The 24,022-nt window shown below is 38.1% G+C and overlaps 3 protein-coding genes across 5 annotated transcripts; all 3 read left to right on the top strand.

Moving 5' to 3' along the window:
• The first annotated feature begins 664 nt into the window (after window positions 1-664).
• On the top strand, window positions 665-5,524 carry LOC105046918 (putative disease resistance protein RGA4). The gene is made up of 2 exons (XM_073259419.1): window positions 665-4,702; window positions 5,221-5,524. Exon 1 carries the CDS (start codon window positions 860-862, stop codon window positions 4,688-4,690), a length of 3,831 nt encoding a protein of 1,276 aa, XP_073115520.1. The 5' UTR covers window positions 665-859; the 3' UTR covers window positions 4,691-4,702; window positions 5,221-5,524.
• A 2,106-nt stretch (window positions 5,525-7,630) lies between these two features.
• Window positions 7,631-11,044, top strand: LOC105046892 (formiminotransferase cyclodeaminase-like protein). Of its 3 annotated transcripts, none has more exons than XM_073259421.1 (4): window positions 7,631-8,023; window positions 9,238-9,409; window positions 9,917-10,324; window positions 10,469-11,044. In XM_073259421.1, exons 2-4 carry the CDS (start codon window positions 9,370-9,372, stop codon window positions 10,978-10,980), a joined length of 960 nt encoding a protein of 319 aa, XP_073115522.1. In that variant the 5' UTR covers window positions 7,631-8,023; window positions 9,238-9,369; the 3' UTR covers window positions 10,981-11,044. The 3 variants fall into 3 exon arrangements, with proteins under 3 accessions (XP_073115522.1, XP_073115521.1, XP_073115523.1); XM_073259420.1 differs by having other exon boundaries at window positions 8,119-9,409; XM_073259422.1 differs by lacking the exon at window positions 9,238-9,409 and having other exon boundaries at window positions 7,632-8,023.
• Window positions 8,171-8,599, top strand: LOC140858772 (uncharacterized). The gene has a single exon (XM_073260066.1). The coding sequence runs from the start codon at window positions 8,171-8,173 to the stop codon at window positions 8,597-8,599; it is 429 nt and encodes a 142-aa protein (XP_073116167.1).
• Window positions 11,045-24,022: the final 12,978 nt, after the last annotated feature.

The raw sequence follows: 24,022 nt of genomic DNA, 5'->3' as shown, positions 1-24,022 counted from the left end.
TGCATTCCATCAATGAATAATAAAATAGAATGTCTTGGTTAGAACCTCCAACATAGATTAAAAAAAAATGTTCAATCTTCTAGGAAAAGTTATTTTTATCGATGTTTATTTATAAACGATTTTTGGTATCACCTTAATTATAAAAGAGATCATAACTAGTCCAGGTTTAGAAACCATTATATTTTGCTCCATAACACAAACAGCATGCAACTTAGATGCATACATTTTTTTTAGCAATTATAGTGTAAACTAATTTTATGGGAATTTGATTCTCTTGTGTCGCTCACAATTGTGTGCTCTTTTTTTTTTTTCGCACGAAAACTTTTGCATTTTATAGATGGCCTCGTGATTTCATCAATGTTTGCGCTTAGAAGCAAGTTCACAATAAGCACTCATTAAAAGGAATTATATTTAATATGATTAGAGCTAATAAGTGATACTTAACAAGAATTACAACATTCTGGCACCAAAAAAGTGGAAACAACATTCCAAAAAGTCACACCAAACTTTGAAATACCCCTCTTTCCTGCTTCAAATGTCCCACCCCTTACTTTTCTCTCCAGAAATGTTTGTGGAAACAAGTGGCGTTGAAAATCCTGTTTTTTTTTTTTTTTTTTTTTTTTTTTTTTTTTTCAATATTTTGTTTAGAGATATATTTTAGAGCATTGAGAGAACAAGGCCTAGGCCAACAACCACTCCTCCCTTCTCACACGCTAATGTGGAATCCCAGTATTTTTGTTCCTGCCTGTTAGAAAAAGAAAGGCATAATCTCTGTCCGAAGCCATCTCCCAGCTCTCCTCGACTCCCCCAAGCTCCATCTCTTCTTGTGGATCCGCCCAAGAAGTGAGCCCCCTCCGCTATGGCTTTGCCTGCAATGCCACCGCTCCCTGGGCTCTTCGCACCTCCCATCCTCCGCTCCACCATCGACCGCTTGGCCTCCCACCTAAACCCCCTCCCCCCCTCGTCCTCCGGCCTCGAGGAACCACTCCAAACGCTGCACCGCGCTTTGCTCCGCGTCACAGAGACGATTCCAGCCAAAACCCAGTGCTCGCATGACCTCATGAGCCAACTCAGAGACGTCGCCTACGCCGCCGACGACTTGGTTGACGAGCTCGAGTACAGAGCATTACAACAACGAGTGGAGGAGATGGCCGAAGCTTCAGCCAATCAAAAAACTGCTGGCCTCAATCTCTCGGTATTCAAAGGCTTCCAAACCGGAGAAAATGACGCCGTGAATCAGCCTGTGATCCCGAGCCAGCCTAGTGGAGAATCCTCGGTCACTACATCTGGTGGCGGATCCTCGCTGCCGGTATCCGACGGTGCCGGCACCGGCGGCGAAGGTGAAGAAAACCAAACAACTGGCGCAACCGGCAAACAAGGCTCCAATAGGAGAAGAAGTCGATCCTCGTTAACCCTATGCAGCTGCTTTCATGATACAGATGGTCTCACGGACTCAAAAGTTGGTGCATCCTCTAATCCTATTCAAACTCCAGAGCATACTGAAAGACGACCAAGGAGGGGCTCTTCACTGACTCTCTTCAAACCTTTACGTTCCGTGAGTAGTCTAATTATCAAGTGGCGGCGCAAGGAAGTTGGCCAGCATCAAGTTGGTGATGATGCTATGGACAAGAAAACTGGATCCCCTGCTACTTTGCGAGATGATCCAAGTTTTGCTCAAAACAATGCCAATTTGCAGGCTGATGGTGTTGCCATGAATGAAGCAAGTGGCTCTTCAGATTCGACGCACAAAGATGATGAAGGTACCACCGACGAGGTAACTGATTATAATCTACCAGAAATTTCTTATGAAAAAGTGATTGCAAAAAGGATCGAGAAAATTGTAGAGCAATTAGACCGTATTTCTAGTCAATTGGAGGATGCCTTGAACATTCCACGCATGGATAATGATCTTAGAGAACTACCTGAGAAACTAAACAGCTGTAGGATTACCTCAACCACTAAGCAAGGGGAGGTATATGGTCGTGATGGTGAGAGAGAGCAACTGGTAAGGATGTTGTTGGATTCGGGAGATGGTGAGAAGAATGTACCTGTCATTGCGATATTTGGTGCGGGGGGTGTTGGCAAGACAACTCTAGCTCAGTATGTGTATAGTGATAAACGAATCGAGAAATATTTCCATTCAAGGGGGTGGATCTGTGCCTCCGATGATATTAATGTGATGAGGATTGCAGGAGTGATTTTGGGGCATCCCCGGCATCCCCTCACTAATAGAGTTGATGAAATTTCTCAATTTGAAAAACTAGACTTCCTAGAAGAGATTCTAGAGAAGGAGCTGGAAGGAAAGAGGTTCTTGCTTGTGCTCGATGATGTTCAGAGCATTGAGTGGACAAGACGCTTCGCTGCTATAAAATCTGGTCAAAAGGGCAGCAAGATTGTGATAACAGCTAGAAGGGAAGAAGTGGTACATAAGGAAGTTAAGAGGAACAAAATTGTTTTGGAGGGTTTAAATGGGGATGATTTTTGGTTATTCTTCAAGAAATGTGCATTTGGTGATGAAGACCCAGATAAACATCTAGAATTGCAGAGGATTGGGAAGGAAATAGCTGAAAAGCTGAAGGGTTTGCCGTTGGTGGCGAAGGTGGTGGGAGGGCTGTTACAAGTTAATCTGGATGGTGGCCACTGGACAAACATTTTAAGAAGTGAGTTATGGGAGTTAGCCAGGGATCCCTATGACATCATGCCATCTCTGAGATTAAGTTATCAATGCCTACCTTCTCACCTCCAATGGTGCTTTGCCTATTGTTCAGCATTTCCCAGAGGTTACCCGTTTGATGTTGACAAGTTGGTCAATATATGGATTGCTCAGGGATTAGTTCAATCAAAAGACATGAACAAGAGACTAGAGGATGTAGGAGGAGAGTACGTTAATGACTTGCTATCCAGGTCTTATTTGGAAATCCCCAACTATACTAAATCTTACTGGCGAAGAAGATACCATGTGATGCATGATTTGTTGCATGAGTTGGCAGTATCTGTTTGTTTGGATGAATGTCTCATAAATGAGGGTAAGGACTTAGGAATCATGCCAATGACAATTCGCCACTTATCTTTGTCTCATTGGGCTGAACTTAATTGCTTTTCTGAATGGGAGAGCTTGCGAACCCTTATTGTTAACTCCATGCATCGCATAGATTTTGGAGGACTAAGAAGCATCCGGGTGCTAGATTTATCTTACAGCTACATGAGGCAGCTGCCAGATGCTGTCAGTCATCTGATACATCTTCGATACCTGGATCTTTCTGGCAATAGTATTTACAGTTTACCTGAATCACTGTGTAGGCTTTACCATCTACAGACACTGATCGTACCTGATATATGTCACAGATTACCTAAAGGGGTGACTAATCTAATCAACTTGCGGCATCTCAGTGCAAGTGATGAAGCAGTATCTTGGATTGCTGGAATTGGAAAGTTAACCTGCCTTCAGGAATTGAAGGAATTTCATGTCAGAATTGTCAGAGGACATGACATCGGGCAGTTGAAGAACATGAGGGAGCTTAGAGGAGAGCTTTGCATTCAGAGTCTTGAAGATGTCGGAAGTAAGGAAGAGGCAATTGAGGCTAACTTGAAAGACAAAATCCATATTGAAAAGTTGCAACTGAAATGGAGTCGGTGGATTCGGAAGAAGATCAGGCCTGATGCGCAGGAGATACTTGAATGGCTCCAACCACCACCTGTTCTCAAAGTGCTGGAGCTGCATTGGTTTAGAGGTGCCCGGTCTCCGAGTTGGCTAGCAGCACAATGTCTCCAATCATTGCAGTCTATTTATCTAAAAGGCTGTGAAAGGTGGCGGCGACTCCCGCCTCTTGGACAGCTGCCTGTTCTTGAGGTTCTCCGCATGGAAAGTATGGATGTGGTAGTTGATGGAGGTGATTCAGTCATTGAGATATTTCCATCCTTGAAGGAGCTATGGTTGGTTGGCATGTCAGTCTTGTTTGAGGGCATCTCATTTGAAGACCAAGGTCGCAAGTTTTTTCACCACCTTCAAAAGTTGAAAGCTTTGAATTGCAGTAAGGTGAAAGGATTACCCCCACTTTCCATGCTTTCATCACTAGAAGAGCTTGAGGTGAAAATGTGTCCTGATCTTGAAAGTGAGCTGCCTGAATGCTTGAAGGCCCTCACTTCTCTTTCCTCACTAAAAATGTCAGCACCAAAGCTAACTTACTTCCCAGGAGAGGTAATGCAATACCTCAAACACTTGGAGGTTGATTGTTGTCCATCTCTGTCATCCTGGTCGGTTGAGGAGCATGATGAAGCTGGAACGTCGTCTCTCATCTCTCTCAGCATGGTTGAAACACCCCTGCCCACAGGACCAGTCCTCATGAGATACCTCACCTCCCTCCGAGAGTTGAAAATTGACAATGTCCCGAAACTCACATCCTTCACTACCGAGCAGAAAAAGTGGTTTAAGAACCTCACCTCACTCCAGGAGCTATGCATCTCCAATTGTAAGAGTCTCATTGCACTTCCTATGGAGCTACATGAACTTCCCTCTCTGGAGAAGTTGGCCATAACATATTGTCCTAAGATCAGAGCTTTGCCTATTGGCTTGCCTACCTCTTTGAAAAAGTTGGATATTTGGGGATGTAATCCGGCATTGGTAGTACAATGGCAAGGTGAAAGAGCTCCTGATTGGGTCAATTGTATCCCTTACAAATCTATTTATTGAGCAAGCAAGAAGGTAAAGAGCTTGAGAAGAAAGCTCAAGCTATTGCTGCTTTCATGTTAACTAGTGATATGAATACATTCTCGCTCCTCTCCTCTCCTCTATTTCTCTCCCTTTACTGACAACTTAATGGCTTTTGAAAGGTGTTTGGTAATGTCTTAAAATTAAAATGATAGCAAGGCCTGACCAATTGATTCTTGCTGGTTGAATTCTGATCTGAAGGCCTATTGCATGTCATTTTTATGCTCATACTAAGGGGTTAGCCTTGTATCAACTCTATTTCTATTTTAAATTTCTAAGGCTGTCATTTTTTAATGAACTTTGATATGGTTTTGAATGGAAAGGGAGAATTTAATCAGTAAATAGTTGAGGCCAATATGGACTATATGAGCTAATTTAATCAATAGTCTGTTCAATTTCTAGAGAATAAAAACGTGGGTTCAATGTGATTTGCACTGTTATATTCATGAATTGGGGATTTCAATCTTTCTAAGTAGCTTTATTGATGTTGTTGCAATTTCCTCTGGTGCTAGGGAGAATGAACTTACTGCTGCTTGGACTGTTAGCTCTGGTATGATTGAAAGCACTTGCCTTACACAGGATTGCAGTTATTTTCATTTATGAGAACGAACACAGTGGTTTTACTCATCTCATGAAGCTTGTAATTTGAATTTTTTTTAACTGGTTACATCCCTGTACTAATCTGATTTAGAGATTTTGGAATATATTTCATCTTCTTCATTTTTTCTGCTCTGGTTATGTCATTTCAATGTGCTTTATTTTTTTTTAAGCGCCTAACATGAAGGCCTGGAATGTATATTATCACCTTTTGCTGCATGAATCACTTTCATTAGTGTATTGACTTGAGGAGATTTAGCGACCATGCATCCCTTTTTATGCTGTATGGTTTGTGGCTAATCATCAATATTCTTCTGGTATCATTTGGGGATCTATGATGACTTGCAAAGTGGGAATGCTTTCTATCTTCATGTTGTACAAAAATATCAAATAGTATGCATACCACGCATTGTCGCAGGTCCATGTGTCTGTGTTTGATAATGCACATTCTCATCTCAACTTCATTGAGATGTCATTATGTGTTGCAGGGGCTGAGGAGACTTCGGAAGGTCATTCATGCACTAACAATGCACTTACCATGATATTTCCATCTGGACCAAAAGATGGTAAGATTAGGGTAGTTTGTTGACAGTATCATTGCCAGCAAGACTCCAGAAATGCTGATGTGGCTGGAGTCGGATATGAGATTTGTATCGGTATTGAGTTATATTCGATGCTTAATATGAGATTTCATAGTTTATATTTTTTTTGATATTATTTATCTATTATATTTGAATTATATTATTATATTGATGTGGATTTTTATTGAATTGTAAAGCTCACATTTCCTCTTTCCTTTTCTAGAGTTATAGAAAGCATATACTTGGTTATGATTGGAATCATGGATGAAAGGATTGAACAAATAGAATATTATTGGTACAGTTTGGATGATTGAGTTTTGTAAATTGTATAAGTTTTGTTATTTATTAATATAAAATATTTTGTTGTGAATTAAGATTATTAGGATTCGTAGATATTGAGATTGTAGTAGATTTTTAGGTCTCCTAAATTTCTTAGGACCTTGCTGAGTGTGCGTTCGTATCGTTTGGTTTATCCATGTAAAACTCTCTAATAATTATTTTATAGATCCTTATGTATAAATGCTTATAAGAAGTTTGAAATACTCTGCCATAATCTTTTGTAGCAGTTTTTATAGGAGTTATGTGTAAAAGTGAACGTGAATCATCACAGCAATTCTTTTGCAGTAGTTAATTAGTTGAATATTGTGGAAGAACACAAATAAAGTATTAATGTGTGCATCTTTTTGTACAGAATTACTATTGCATCAGGGGCTTTATGTAAAATTATTGTAAATTTGATCATAATCGATAAAATTTTATAAAAATAATTTTGTATCGAGCTCTTATGGCCCATTTGGTTGGAGGTAGGTTGTATGAAAAAATAAATCTCATGCCAAATTATCATATTTCAAAGTGACAACGTATGAATAATATTTATTTTTTATTCTATATTACCGAGTGCGGACACGAAGATATCACTTCCTGAGGAAAATATGCTCATTTATCTTATATTGATATTATATTAGTTATATTATATAATTAATATTTATTATATTAATATATTTATTTATAAATATTATTATTAATAATGGCTAAAAATATTTTTTTATTTATCAAAAAATTTAATATACAATTTATTAATAACTAATATATATTTTTTTGATATATATAATTAATTTTAATATTTATTAACTCATATAAATATATTTTAATATCTAAAAAATAATATTAACAAGTCCATGTGACTAGATTGACAAATTAAAAAATAAATATTATTTTTAAAATATGTTTTGAGAAGTACCATTAGAAATTTGGTAATATTTTTATAAATATATTTTTTCAAATACTACTATTTTTTGAAGTAATTTTTTTATTAATAATAAAATTTATTTTGTCCACAATCATTTTTTTTTAAGATAAATGACCCTCGTAAAATCGGACATCCTTCTCCTTAGAGCTATCAATTTAGATTGGATCCGTCGAATTGGTCCGTCTGTCATGTAAATGGGGTAGGTTGGATTCATATTTTAGTAATTCATTGAAATTGGATCAAATGATCTGTCCCATTTGGATTGGTGGGTCGGAACGGATTGGAACGGGTTCGGATTGGTTGGTCTATCTATTTTATATAATCAAAAAATATTATTAAATTTTTTGAGGTTTTGATCTTTGTCTAATTATTTAGATATTTTGTTTAGTAAAAAATTATCCGTCCATCAGACATCGTGAAGACGGCGTGGAGAGGAGAGAAAAAGATTAATAATTTTTTTTTTATTTGACCGTGAGAATTTTGATGGATTGATCGATTTAATCGGTAGTCTATGATGGATCGAATCGGATAGAAATTTTTTCAATCCTCCGGTTAAATAGATCGGTCCGCCCCATCCCATTTCGAGATAGGTCGGATCGGATCGGCCCGTCTTGGAAGCTCTACTTCTCCTTTCTCGACCGCTTCTTCCCATCGGCCTTCTGGTGAGAAGCTTTCGCCCCTTCTTCCCTTTCCTACTCCGGTTCGTCGTTCCCCCACCGACGACCGTCCCCACCGCAATCGGCGCCACCACCGTCTGGCCAGATCGCCGGTCCGAACCCTGCATCGCCCGGATTATAGAGCGCCAGGCAAACGACAAGGAGACGGCGTTGGAGTTTAAGGGAAAACTAAAAAAAGGAAGAAGAAAAAGATCGTAGCCGAATCCATCTGGTGGGTTCTCCTTTCGATCTTATTCGTTTTTCCTCCCCCTTTTGGATTCTTTGAGCTTGATATATCTCCAAAAAAACCGTTTTTCTGATTCCTAGGGTTCGATTAAGAAAATTATACCCAAATTTTACGATCTCTATCATTGGAAGCATGGAGCCAAAACCTAGCGATTCCGATGACTTCCTTGAATCCACTGTGCTTCTGGACGAAGCGCAGTATGAGGAGGGATTCAAAGACGGGTATAATGATGGCTTGGTCTCTGGAAAGGAGGAGGGGCGAGAAGTGGGCTTAAAGCTGGGATTCCAAGTTGGGGAGGAGCTGGGCTTCTATCGTGGCTGCGTCGATGTATGGAGCTCAGTGATTCGGGTTGACCCAGAGGCATTCTCATCTCGTCTTCGAAAGAGCATTGAACAGCTGGGAGAGCTGGTGGATAAGTATCCCTTGTCAGAGCCTGAGAATGAGCATGTTCAAGAGTCGATGAACACGATCAGGCTAAAGTTTAGGGTTATTTCGGCGAAGTTGGGGGGGAGGTTGGAGTATGAAGGCTACCCAAAATCATTGGAAACAGAGGATTTTTAATTTCAAAGGCTTCTCTTTTTGGTTTTTTTCTTTCTTTTCCTTTTCAAGGAGTTTGGGATTTTATTTATAGCTATTGTGCATTACTAAGAAGACTCGTTTGTTTTTGCTATTCTCTCAGTTGGTGGTCGTTGAATTTGATATTTGTTGAAGGATAATAATCATGGTGTCATAATTTGATTGCTATTCTAATGTATCTTTGATAACTGACTTAGATTTATTAATATGTGACGATTTTTAGATCTTTTGATGTGCTTCTGAAGTTTGTTTGTGCTAACTTGTAAATTGTAAGTATGGCTGAATGCAATGTAATGCACGATGGTTGCATGTATCCTCTGGGTTTTACCGTTCTCTGTCAAGCTTGCAAGTATGAATTTCTTTTTCAGTAACCACAGTTATTTAGAAGTTGAATTTTGATGTTAGTGATTAAAAAAATGATTACATTGGATTTTTGTCATCAATACCCATATACTTGATACTCGTTATCAATACCCATTTTTGTTAGCTTTTACCCATAAATCAATGTTCGTGGAATTTTATGTGAGATGAATGATCTTTAGGCACATAGTTAGCAAATTATATATGCGAGGATTGTGCGACCTGTGAGCAGAACAGATTGTGCCATGTTTTTGTTTTTGTAGGTTTTTATTGTACGTTGTGTTCTTGTCAAGTAGCAGTAGATGTGGTTGCACTAAATCTGAAGCTGTGTCCGTCTTCCTTATTTAAGCATCAAAATTACTACATGACAAACAGAGTGAGGCGATATTGTGGGCATGAACAACAAAAAGGGAAGGGTCGCACAGGATCTGTTTTGTAAGCCACTTGTACTTGATCCTTAATTTTTTTTCCTATCTTTAATTGGTTTGGAATTTGGGAATAGATACTTTTTATGTGCTTTCTCATGTTTAGTTCTGTTTCCTTCTTTCTTTTACCCCTTTAAATTATCATTTCTCTTTTTGTTTGGGCAAGGTAAGGGCAGGGTGTTGTTAGGGAAGAGAACCCAGTGGATCCCTATGGTTCCATGTTGTGGAGTTGGAGAATGAATATTTTTTCAGATTAGTTTTGACAAACAACTCAAGACATCTTGCAGTAACTGCCCTCCCCCAACTCCTCCAGCACTCGATGAATTGTTAATTTGATGCCATTTGTTCTACCTCATGTTTTTTTTCTTTTCTTGTGGAGATTGCATATTCGTGTCCATTTCTATTGCCAAGCAATCCTGTCTATGTGTTGAAAAATCCTGGCCACAAAAGTTCTTACAGATAAGATGAAGATATTTTTGTTTACTTCTATCTTTTATCATGAACCTTTTTGAAGCAGGGCAGGAGAAACCAAAAATGCTGAAATCAATGCTTGCTTGCTGCAAGCTCTATATATCTGAAAGCCGTAACTCTCTTGCTCTGGAATCCATTGAGCTGGCAGCAAAATTATACCCAGAAGCTGTTGTCATCAACAAATTCAAGGATGAGGCCTACAATAGAGTTGGCTATACACTTGTCTCATACTTCGATACCACCTCATCACATGATGTTGCCCCCCTGAAGAATGCAGTGCTCAGCATGGTTAAAGCAGCTTTTGAAAGCATTAATCTGGAGTTGCACTCGGGAACTCATCCTCGGCTTGGAGTTGTGGACCACATCTGCTTCCACCCTTTAGTTCAAGACTCGCTGGACCAGGCTGCAGGGATTGCAAAGTCTGTGGCAGCTGATATTGGCCATAAACTCCAAGGTAGGCCCTTCTTACTTGTGATAAAAGTTCTTTTACTAGTCCTATATTGGCTGGAAGAAATTTAAACTTGTGGTTTGCTGTGATCTCTTCCATTTTTTAGTTGTTGCCATTCTAACTCGATCATTTTTGCATTACACAATGTAGTCCCCACCTTTGTCTATGGAGCAGCTCATGAGGGAGGTAGGAGTCTTGATTCTATAAGAAGAGAGCTAGGCTATTTCAAACCAAATTCAGCTGGCAATCTATGGGCAGGAGGGCTAGGATCAGAGCTCTTGCAGCTGAAGCCTGATGCAGGCCCTCTTCAGTCAGCACCAGGCAAAGGTGTTGTGGCCATAGGGGCAACCAGCTGGGTGGATAACTATAATGTACCCATCCAGTCTACTGACATCAAAGCTGCTCGAAGGATTGCGAGGAGGCTGAGCGAGCGAGGCGGTGGCCTTAAATCAGTGCAGGCGATGGGGCTAGTGCATGGTGAGGCAGTGACAGAGGTGGCATGTAATTTGCTGGATCCCAGTAGAGTTGGAGCTGATCAGGTGCAAATCGAAGTCCACCGGCTCGCTTCAGAAGAGGGATTGACTGTAGGCCAAGGTTATTTTACCGATTTTTCGCAAGAAAAGATTATTGAAATGTACCTGAAATCCATTTCGTCTGATTAAATTCTTAGCAAACAAATTGATTGTAGCCATCATCTTATAGCTCTAGAATAATTTGTTTTAACTACATTATGTTTAGTTCTTGCCTGGGAATGCATATTCTCTGTGTATAGGCCGCAAATCTGCCGAAGTCAGACCTAAACTAGGGCCCAAAAGTCAAGGCCAGAATTCAAGGCATTGATGGCCTCTTGTGAGGTCAAATGGGGGTCGCTAACAAATGGGCATGACTTCGATGAACTCCGATGGATCCAGTTTGATCAGACAAAAATATTAGTTCAAACTGTTTAAACTCACACGACGTTACTTTTTCCCTCGTATGAAGTGTCTCCTGAGAAGATAACCAACGCACGTCCCGTATTTTGGCATCACTCAGGAAAAAGTGCTTTGGCAATTAAGATAGATTTTTGACATCAAGAGAATGATTAAGAAACAATAGGGCATGGTTTCAGATTTTTTTCCTTTATCTGTATTTTTTATCTTCCGTACATTGCAAAAATATTTCCGCGCACAACACATGCATGATCACAGTTAACTTACTTGGGCAATTTCATATGGCTGATCTTCAGTTGGAAAATATGGTTATATCCTGAGAGCTGATAAATGAAGCTGTAATAGAAGGTGCGCTGCTTCTCTATAGGGATGGTGGATAAGTTAATATTTATATTTATTTTATAATTAAAAATTTTATATCCATATTTGTTTCATATTGGTCTCAGGTTGGATCGGATCGAGAAAAATAAAGGTGCGGTCTGATAGGTAAAAGAAGTCGAATCGTATTTAATTAGGTCAGATGTAAATGTTATAAAATAATTATAATTTTAAAAAAGAGATATAGATTAAGAATATATCGGATTGGGTTCAGGATGGGCATATCAGTATCAATATTCGATTCAAGTTTATTTTAAATATTTTTTTATAAATTCATACCTGTCTCGAGTTTTAATCAGATTGCATAAAATCCATCGTATCCATATTGGATCAAATTGAATATCTGATGGACCCGACTAAATTGTCATTCCTATTTCTTCACATCGCCGTAGTTGCTTCCATGGCCAAGTCTCTAGAAGCATTCCATCTGCTGACATACTATTGCCGATATCTTGGTGTTGCCCCCTCTGGGATGCCCCAAGGTGTGCCAGATAGAAAGGCTCCACTAACTAAAGAGGACTTTTGACGTACTGAAGCCATTGATTTCACCATCAAATGGGATGATGGAGCACAGTCCCAAATCTTAATCATGCACTCATCATCCTTGTCCGCATTGCACACACCGGGAAGACACCCTTGTCAATACATTCAGCTCAAAAGAGATATAAGGTGGTAAAAATTCCCATTGCCATGGGTGTGGAGTTGCCCTAAATTTGAAATCAATCCAGGGAAGTTGTTTGGATTAACAATAAATCCAGTTCTTTTGTGGTCCATTAGGAAGGCAAGGGCCATTTAAGAGAGTTGGAGTATACCAACAGAATTTTCAAGCAAAACCCTGTTTGGCCAATCATGGGTAAGCAAGATTCTAAATGTTGCTACATGGTATGTAAGAGACGATGAGGTTGGTGGCTTATCACATTGGATTTTTAGTCATTGTGATGATTGCCTTTTTTTAAATGCAGAGGTAACTAGAAAAAGCAATATGCGGAAAAATCATGGAGATACCCCTTTAAGTTTGGGTCTGTGAAACTTAGATTCCAAAAGTTTAAAATGTTCGATTAACCACCAAATTTTCATTTTTGTTGAAATATAGGCCAACTATCTATTTGCATCCTGACACCATTAATGGTGGGAAAAAAGATCAAAATATACTTGATTTAGAGATGCCGGATCATGGCTCTCACATGATCTCAAAGCACTCCATCCCCTATGATTCATCCACTTGCATAAATCTTAAAGCGCTCCATCTATCATTCATTTACTTGCATGGATATTAAACACTCAATATGTTATTCATTCATATGCACAGATCTCAAAATACTTCGTTTGTTATTTATTCACCTATATAAAACTCAAAACACTCTATCATTTATCATCCTTTCGCTTGCCAAATCTTGAAGTACTCTATCATCTATCATTATTTTGTCGGCATAGGTCTTCAAAAACTTCATCCTTTATTATTGTCTACACAGATCTCAAAGCTCAACATTCTCTCTCATTTATCTACTTTGATAGATCTCAAAGCACTTTATCTTTTGTCATTTGCCTATCTACATAAATCTCAAAATATTCCATTCTCTATTATCTATCCATCTATACAAATGTCAAAGAGCTTTGTCCTCTATCATTCAATTGCTTACATAGATCTTAAAATACTCAATCCTCTATCACCAATCCATCTATACAAATCTCAAAGCACTCCCTTTATCACTTATCCACCTACATAGATATCAAATGACCCCATCCCTTGTCACCCATTCACTTGCATAAATCTGAAAGCATTCTATTCGGGAAAACTTCGTATGGGTAGATGATATGAAGAAGCTTAAGGCCCAGGATATCCAACCTAGCAAGCTCGCCTACTAAGGCCTCACCGACCCCTAGTCGGTTGTAATCGCCATCACTCTATCGATGATTGATCTTCGACATTCGTTCAATCAGCATCGAGAGCCAATGAAGACTCATCAATTGTCGTCTAGGTAACTCTCACACATGACCACCGATATCTCCTTAGTGGCTGACTCTTGTAGACTAGACTGATGAATCGACAGCATGCCCGAATGGCCAGCTCAGTCCGATTAGAAGATAGTCATCAGCCGATCACATCCGACAGACCAGCCTCCTTCTATCGAGCAGGTCATCAGTTCCTGACTTCCTTATCTGAAAGCAGCATGGGGCATCCGACTTATGATCGTGACCGACCAGTCGGCTCATTGACACCAGTTGGCATGCTGATTCAAAATTCAATACTAGCCAGACGACAACTATCACGAAACTGATAAAGCAACCGTAACCGTCATATCTCAAAAATCTTGAGTGATGGTTCCACCACTACACGTAAATTGTGCCCTAGCTGGATGGGATTGTGCCAACCAAAGCAACCACCTCCGTCCATAAAAGGAAGCCCAAAGAAAAAAGGTATGCCATTACTCTGTTTCTCATGCTCCTCCATCTATTGAACGAGAGTCTTGACTTGAGTGTCGGAGGGTCCTTACTAGAGCAACCTCCGGTCAAGATTTTTTTATAGGTCATATCTCGGCAGATCCCATCTCGCCATCCACTCTAGCATCTCGGTGCCTTGCAAAATCTCATACCAACACATTCTATCCTCTATCATTAATCTACTTGCATAGATTATAAAGTACTCCACCTTCTATCATTAATTTACTTGTATAGATATCAAAGCACTCTATTCTCTATCATTAATCTACCTGTATAGCTCTATAAGCACTTCATCTGTTATCAGTCATACATATGTACAAATCTCAAAGTGTTCTATTCTTTATATTTATACACATGCACGTACACAAATCATAAAATGCTTTATCTTCTATCATCCATCCATTTATATAGATCTCAAAGTATTTCATTTTTTATCATCTATGCACTGTGTAGACCTTAAATTATTCCATCTTCTATCATCCATCCATCTATATAGATCTGAAAGCACTCTATCCTTTATCATATATCTACTTTATACGTATCTTAAAATGCTACATCCTTCATCATCCATCCATTTGCATATATCTCAAAGTAATCTGTCTTCTATATTCATTTGTCTATATGAATCTCAAAGCATTCCATCCTCTATCATTAGCTTACCTACATAGATTTCAAAGTACTCCATGCATCTTTTATTATCTATCCGTTAGTATAAATCTCAAAGCACTCCATCCTATGTCATATCCATTCATTTATATAGATCTTAAAGCACTCTATCCTCTATCATTCATATGCTTGTCCAAATCTAAAAGCTATCTATCCTCTATCATTCATCTACTTGCAGAGATCTCAAAGCGTTCTCTTTCAATTCAGACCAAAACAAGTTTCTAAGTTACTAGGAAAGACAGTTTTAATATTTTATAAAAGTTTAGTTATCAAACCCTCATGTGAAAATGTTTTATAAAAAATATAGATGGTTGGGGCATATGGCAAAGAATTTGAAGTTCTTATGGCTAAGTGATCACAGTTTCAAAATTTTTGGGATCTAAGAATGCATGGCTAAAACTTGGAGGGATGTATGCATAATTTTTTCATAGAAAAAATTGAATGAGTGTGCAAATTTTTGTAGCTAGGTCTTAAATATGTATGCCTTAGAGAATATGAATATGTTCTTTATACGTGGAGGTTGATTTTCCTTGATATTATGAATATGTTGATGTACTTTTTTTTTTAATACTTTTGCTGTCCAAAAATTTTATGAAAACAACATATTGTGTATGAGCGTATCACTTGTGCCTTTCCTATAATCTTACTGTATTTGTCATTATTTAATTATCAAGTTGTTTATCCTCCAGATAGTTATGAGTCATGGTGTTTTATTGGAATTTGATGAACGTGAATCAATAATCAAATGAATTGTGAATGAAGAAATCCTCTCTCTACTTATTCATCTTTCTATATTTTATTTTTATTATTTTAGTTACTACATTAAATCTCATGAACATATCTATTTAGCTATAGAAAGTAGAAACCAATAGATGCTAATTACATTCTCAGATAACATATTACTGTTCTATTTTTTAAAGTTCTAACAGGCAAATCCTTGTCCTGCGCCATGAAAAACTGGTCTTGCAAATGGGCTGGTTAACACCCTTTTCAGGAGGACATGGCCTGAGAAAGTCTCTGAGAAACGTCAAGCTTGAAAGCCTTTGCTCGACCTACCGCTGGCACCCATACTCAAGACCACCACAACACCATACAAAGAAATTTGCCTTTTATTTATGTATATATATTAGTTAATTATTCCTTTGGTCTTTGTCTCAAAAGCCACTAGCCTATCAAGCAAGCAGGACTAGAGACCACCATGCCCCCCAGTAATCACAGCCCACTTTTTTTTTTTTTTTTTTTGGAACAAGTGGGTGTTTGTTGTACTGTGACACCACTTGTTGAGAGAGAAAGAAAAAAAAAATATTATAAACAAATCAAAATAATATGGATTGATCTCAAGCCTACCTCCTCTGGATGTGCAAGCTTCATTATGAGAGAAAGAAAATCAAATAAATACAAGAGGAACTCACTACTCAATCCTTATACAAAGATTTCTCAATAAGAAGCTTCAAAATTCTCATAAAAATTCTCTAAAATCTCTCTTAAAATCTCTTTACACGATCAGGACATTACCAACTTCCGATGCAATAAACGGCTCATCAATTGGAGCTATATAGACTTTAAAATCACAAAACAGTGTTTCACTAGGATATCAGACTCAAATTAAATCTTAGAATCCTTTTGGACCATCTGATCGTGACCGGCTCGAACCAGAGCCCTCCGATCATGCAATCAGGGTCCAGATCACCTCCAAATTTGATCTAGGCTGTCCGATTGCGATCAGCTCACTCCAGAGCCATCATATCGCGCCTCTGAACTCTAGTTCCAATCCAGATCAAGTCTCAGCCATCGGATCCTCTCTGCAAGCAATGACGGCCATCTGATCGTACCAAAATGACCACTGGTCCATACACACCTATGAGCCGCGATAGAGTGCATGGTCCATGGTGGATCGCGACACCCAGCAGGCTTGGGCGCCCATGCTCGTGGGCCATGCACGTGCCTGGGCCAGCCCAGCACTGCACCCCATGCACACTACGTGCCTGGCTGGGCCTGACCCACTCCTTGGCAGCCTGCGCCAGCCCATGGGCCCCTCTGATGGCCCTTGGGCTGTACCAGCTGTTCTTGGTATCTTCTCTCGCATGTATCTCCTCCGTTTGAACTTTGTTTGGGCTGATCTTGGTCTCGTTGGATTCCATTCGTTGTCCTAGATCTCATTCTGGGTTTATTATGAATTTTAATCTTGAGACATTTTTCTCAACAATGTCTATCTTGACTCGATGTTCGGCCTCCATCTATCTTTGAGAGCCTATGATCCGTCTCGCTTCCATGCCCTGGGATATGCCCGCTGTCTTATAGATGGGCAAACATGCGAGTTGAGCTAGGTTGCTCGATCCCACCTCTATCATGGGTCGTGTCCACTCTGATCAAAGATTTGCTCGAGGAAGTCTCCTACAGTAATAGAAACTTCACTCTGCAACATCACCTCTCATCCTCCTGAGTCTTCCATCTCGTGTCCGATCCACCTCCACCTCGAGCTCCACCTCGCTCTGGGCTTCGTCTGGCTCTTGAAGCTCCATCTCACACTGGGCTCCCTGTCAGGTAGTAATATCCTCTCATCCTCTTCTTTTCCTCCAGAATAATCCTATTGCCACAGATAACCTTCAGGATTTTATTACCAGCTACCCACCTGTAGCCGTTTGAATCCAGTCTGCTCAGTGAGATAAGATTCTACCTGAAATCTGATATATATCGAACCTTACTTAATCTCTTTATTGCACTATCATGTATCCTTCAGCTAACCATTCCGATGCCTCTAATCGTATAGCTTGATCCATCCGGTAGATGAATAGTACCCTCACTGCTCTTCAGGAAGTCAAACAGCTTCTCTCTGTGACATACATGATAGGTTCATGCAGAATCTAAAATCTACTATTGGGAAGAAATAGATATCTCATCAGATATTATTAGAATATCATCTCTGACTCGCTACTAGCCGTCGCTGTAATAGCCCTCACCTGATCTCTGAGTTGAGGGCAATCTCTAACATGATGCCCCAACTCATTACACCAGCCCATGTGCACCACATGCTTGGCTAGGCCTGCTCCCTCCCTAAAGGCCTGCATCGGCCCGTGGGCCCTCCGACGGTCCACGGGCCATACCAGCTGCTTCCAGTGCCTTCTCTTGCATGTATCTCCTCCATCTGGACTCTGTTTGAGCTGATCTTGATCTCGTTGGATTTCATTCGTCATCCTGAACCTTGTTCTGAGCTTATTATGGATCGAATCTCGAGATATTTTTTTCAATAAAATTTAAACTAGTCTAGTCCAAGAGCAGTCCAAGAAATCAGTAAAAAAAATATCCCTCAGGGCCCATGGATAGTCGTCACCTTGGCACAATCTTCAGTCTCCAGCATGCTCAGCAATAGAGGATGCCACCCAGTCCACCGCACTATTGACCTCCTGTAACACATACTGACTAGACACTACAATGCACTCGCTAGTGGCCCTCAAGATGTCATCGAGGAGCGGATGGGCCTCGTGGTGCTTGGTCCCCTCTTGGATCTAGCTAATAACCGTCAGAGAATCCCCCTCAATGATGATCCTCTGCGTCCGCAGCTCCCAGATTGTACAGATGACACCAGTCCATGTAGCACGAAGCTCAGCATCCGTTACGGATGCCTCATAAAGTGGTAAGCCCCCTACAATCAGCATCCTCAAATCCGGATCCCAAATGATAAAATTCGAACCATCTCTGCCATCCCTGACACTGCCATCAAAGTTGATCTTAACAAACCCAGAGGGTGGGGCTCCCAAGAAATGAATAAAGTCCTCCGAAATACTGCAGGTGCAGTTAGGGAGACCCAGAAACTCGGGTCGGCTAAGGTCAGACCAGCAGAGTCGAAGTGGTGATACTCAGTAGCTAAGCAGCAAGTTCTCTCCAGAATGCGCCTAGTAGGCATAACCTCGATATCAAAAACAAGGCTATTCTAGGATAACTAGGTTTGATAGGCAATATATGTAACACCCTACCCCTAAAATCAGATGACGGTGCTACACCCCATCCTTAAATAAGGGCAAAGAAAATTACTAAAACTATAACTGAGCTAATAACCTATTCACATTTAATTTAATAAACTTTTCAATCTACTAATACAAGTACTTCAAATTACTCATTACTTCTTGAAAACAATCCATGATTTCATTCATCAAACTATATTCTATACATATAGTTCCATACTATCATACATTTAACATTCTACTAGTTTTCACAACTCAACACACACATATATATAACCCACATACATCTCAAATTGCTCTCTCACAAGCGAGCATAGACAACTTAAGATACTGATACTTTAGCTATCTTGGCCAATCTTCTACAAAATTAGTGCTGATAAAGATGCTCTCTATGCTGAACTACAATACTTCAATCTGTCAAGAAAAGGAAAAGGAACAACATAATGAGACCAAAATCCCAATGAGTGAGTGATCATCTAACAATGAGAAAATAGGAAAGTATAGCTGTAATGCTCATAATAACAGATGTTCCACAATACTGATAAGCTTTCAAAACTTTCATATGCTAAACAAAAATAAAGCTGTATAGAAGAACCATTTTCAAAGCTATGTAGGAAATCATTTTAAACAAAATACTGCTGGACTATCATCATCCACACTACAGTGCATCCCTATCGTGGGCAATCAATACAGTGCGCCGGATAAAATTGGGCCATTGAGCATATTGGATCGCAAGGAGGTACAGCTGGGCTACCATCAACTACACCGCAGCGTACTTCTACCATGGACAGTCGATATGGTACATTTGATACTACTGGACTCCATTAGACATAATATTTCACAAAGTGTCGGCTGGGCTACCATTGACTATCTCAGAGTGCACCCCTACCATGATAGTCGATACAGTACATCTGATATTGCTGAGCTCCATTAGACATAATATTTGTAAGTAAGTGTCGACTGTCTTTATGCTGTATGAAATGATAATAGTCATGTTTATGCTAGAAAGCTGAATTACATATGCTGAAATGCTGACTCAAAAGTATTTCTAAATCAAAATACTCATCTGTCTAAACTGGATACACATACATATCTATATATTCTTGAATAGCTTTTCAGTATAATTTACTTCCTGTTTCCATGCTTGCATATACATAAATTAAGATTAAAAATAACAAAAATTAAACTTACTTTTGAAACAATTACTTCTATAACAAACATCATAAGTAAAACACCACAATTAGATAGAAAACCTACTCACCTCCACCTCAAGCTGGCTATAATACTAGCTTGATGCTTGACTTCACCTAAAGCACTTGTCAAGATCTTTCTTCCTCTCCTATAGAGTTGATACACACTGATTAATATCATTCTAATATGATACATGAGTAGGAGAATACATGTTTGCTTTCTTATACTCATTCTTCAACCCTTCAAATTCTTACTTGATTCTATTCTGTTTTTACCTTGCCTAGGGTTTTCTAAATCCATATATAAACTTTAAAACTTCCAGCAATTTAACTATTTTTTTTTCATTTCTATTATCTATCCCAAGTTTAGATCATAGTAACATCATCTAATTGCTGAAGTAATTCAGACAATTTTTAGTAAAATCTACAACAATACTGATTCTTCAATTCAAGTTCATAATTCATATATTTCAATTCCCTAGAATAACAAAGCTTATACCTATCATTCAGAATTCAACTTAAATTCAGTCTAGGGTTTGACATTATTACCTTATTTAGCTGAAATATTACAGCCACTAATACAACTTCAGTTACTTAAGGACTGTTTAAATATTTTCAGCAAATTAACAATACAATTCATCCTCAATTTCAGGTTTAGATGCATATTTTGATTTCCCAAAATATCAAATATGATAACTAAGGACTCAAGATTCAGGTTGAATTTAATTTAAGAATTACAATGCTTACCTCAAATAATTAAAACTCTACTGCCACTACTAGCCTCTTCCTTTTTCCTACTAACAGCAACTATTCTTCCTTCTAAAGAGTTAATTAACAAATCCCACTTTCCAATTGATTTTTCTTTCATTATGGACTGGGAACATCACCTTCTCCAGCTCCTCCCTCTCTCTTTCCTCTTCTACCTTCTCTATTTTTTTCTATTTTTACTAAAAACCAAAATAATAGCAAGAAACTGGTGGAAGGGGGGTGAATATCCTTGAATATGAATATTTTAAAGAATTAGCTGATTAGGTGTCAATCCCATGCAATAACCAGCAAATATCTTGATTTTTCATCCGTTTATTTATATAAAAATAGTTGCTGAGTAATCTCCACAAAAATATTTTTAAAATCTCTAACTTAGCAATTCTACAGAATCTCGCCGCTCAAGCTCTCTGGTGGCTCAAGTCGACTCCACTAAAGCTCGAGTCGACTCTATCCCTTGGATTTCAGAATTTTGCTTCGAATCATGACTTTATACTTCCAAGTTACCACCCACACCAATATTATCTAAAGGATCCTTCTAAATATTATTTATTCTATGCTCAATAACCATCAAAATTTAACTTTAATACCATTATTATTAATCAAATTTCTCAACCATTTTTTTTTCTCAACTAACAATTAAAGTTACATGTTATTACCACTAACCAACTACTCATTCAATACTTAGATATATTAGGAATGATAAATCATGTCACATCTGAGTAAATGCTAATATGAAATGCAAATCTCTCAAGCTATCACATCCTCGGTTCGGGGTGTTACAATTCTCCTTTCCTTTAAAGAATTTCATCCTCAAAATTTAGTTACTTTTAGTCTAGATTAATTGAAGATATTTACTTTCATTTGATCTTCTTTTCCTCCATATAACTTCTTTTGTAATGTGATTCTACTATAGAACTTTAACTAATAATATAACTCCAAGAACACAATTATTATTATTATTTTTTTATACTAGTTCATCTTTTTAACCTCTATCTTCTACGGGTGGCTGTTCTTAATCAAATTCTTATATTATCTATACCATGGTACCATCTTTCTCTAAAATATAATTGCAATAGTCAAACTTGCTGACCTTAAGAATAATTTTGATAACAACTCAACATTGAAACATTAGAATATACTATTATCCTTCAAATTATTCTTAAAAATATTTTTTATCGATGAAAGTACCATTAAAATGAGATTGAAAGCAATTAGGAACATCTTGAATAAATGAGACCTGAATTGGAGATAAATTTCATATAAAAAGATCACTTGAAAAATTGGAGTCAACTCAAGATAAAATGGAGTCGGCTCTGGCACAATTTTGAAAGCTAGCACATAGGTCTGGCATGACGTTGAGTCGACTCAAAATCAAACTGAGTCGACTACATCATAGAGAACAGAAGATTAAATTCTGCAGTCTGAGATCGAGTCGACTCGAAGAGAAAATGAGTCGACTCCAAGAGAAATCAAGCTGGCTCAAGAACACCCCTTCCCTTAATCAATCTTGAACATTCTTCCAAATCATCTTAATCATTTTTGCATTTATTTCACTATAGCTTTTTTTTTAACCATTATGATTATAACTTATTATTCAGTCGACATGCTAACCTTTTTATAACAACAAACATAATTATACTATTTCATAAATGCATGAATACCACTTTGAATCTTCCAATTTAGGCTAGCACTCAAATAAACTCAAATTAAAATATTTTCAATCATCAAGTGTGCATAAACTTATTCTAAACATTGGTAATCACATCTTTCTTATCTCCTCCTCAACCTCAAATTTCTCCAAAGGATGATTCAGTATCGGGAGGAAGTCCCTCTCTTAATCTTCTCACCTACTGTCCTAAGGCAGAACATTCATCAATATGTCTTCTATTTAGGTCACTCAGTCTTTGATATTCTCATCTCAACTGTTGAAGTTTCGTATTTGCAGCATTATATTTTGTTTTTACTCTTCAAAAGAAATATTTATACTTTTCAATATCCTCAAAATTAACATCTTGCACTTCAAACTGAAAATGATTTTTAGATTATTGTGAGCATAAACCACCACCTGCTCTTTCGATCTCAATGGCTCTACACCCGAAGGACCCATTGACCTAAAAGTCTTATATGGTTACTCTCCTCTATTAATGGTTAATTCCACATAAGATCTAACATATCATCCCTAATTTACCTCTGCTTCATAGACTGGATCTGGAAGTCCCAACTTTCTTGTGATCTAGATTAAGATAATCTTTGGAGATATATCGATTATTTCTATAATCTACAATTAACATTCTAAATTAGTCATCACTATAAAATCATCTCTAGCAAAAATAAGATTTACTAAATGATTTGATACTCATACAATTAATTGTTCCTTTTTTTTTTAGGATTGCTTCTCATACCATCTTATACAAGAACTCTTCACATAACTTATGAATTACAATCTACTACTCACCAATTAGAAATCAACATTCAACATAAGCAGTGAATATTAAAATTTACCTATTTCACTTATCTCAAGAACTATCAGTAATATAGATATACTTGCTCAAGTTATACTTATTAGCCAAAATATCCTTTCCCTAAACTGAGTAGGGGTATGATAGCCAAGCAGAGGTTCGCTGGCTGTTAGAAAATCGGGTAGGATGCATGCATAGATTTCAAAAATCTTTTCAAGAGTAGGAAAAATGAATCGGATTAAACCCTTTAACCTCATATGCATTAGATCTCATCTAATCCTACCCAAGCTCAGGAATAAAGATATATATATAATCTAAAAATTAAAATAAAAATGAGAGTAAATCTCAATATCTTTGTACGGATAGAAATCCACGACTATCAATGATCTTAGATTCAAAAGTCCTTGAGCCACACATGTATCTGATATCTATAGATATCTATTGGGATCAACCTTGAATCCTTCTTCTCATGATAGATCCTTTTTCTTTAAGAAAGATCTATGCCTCTTTGAACCTTGATCAGTAAATTATCTCGACTGCAACTTTAATCCTTGAACTGCAGCCTCCTTCTCCTTGTTTCTTGCTGTAGAAGAGACTCTTCTTCTTCTTGACGTGTGAAATATGGATACCCAATCCTTGGGCATGGGAAAGAGAAGAGGGAGAGAGGGTGAGGCATGGAGAAGAGAGAGAAGAGAGTTTTGATTTTTCAAAATTCTATTCTTCTAAATCCTAAGAGACTGTCTCTTTATATAGACTTTTTTTTTATCCAAATCAAGAACCAATTAACTTTAAAAGGCTAGTCCTTATCTCATAAGAATTTTTACCTTTTTAATCTAATTATTTTTTATTAAAATCAGACTTAATTGATAAGATATCAATCTTTTTTGGCAAGCATATGGGGCGCCCCAGT

The sequence above is a fragment of the Elaeis guineensis genome, chromosome 6, assembly GCF_000442705.2.
Source record: "Elaeis guineensis isolate ETL-2024a chromosome 6, EG11, whole genome shotgun sequence".
NCBI lineage: Eukaryota > Viridiplantae > Streptophyta > Magnoliopsida > Arecales > Arecaceae > Elaeis > Elaeis guineensis.
This window is presented reverse-complemented; position numbering and strand designations above follow the sequence as displayed.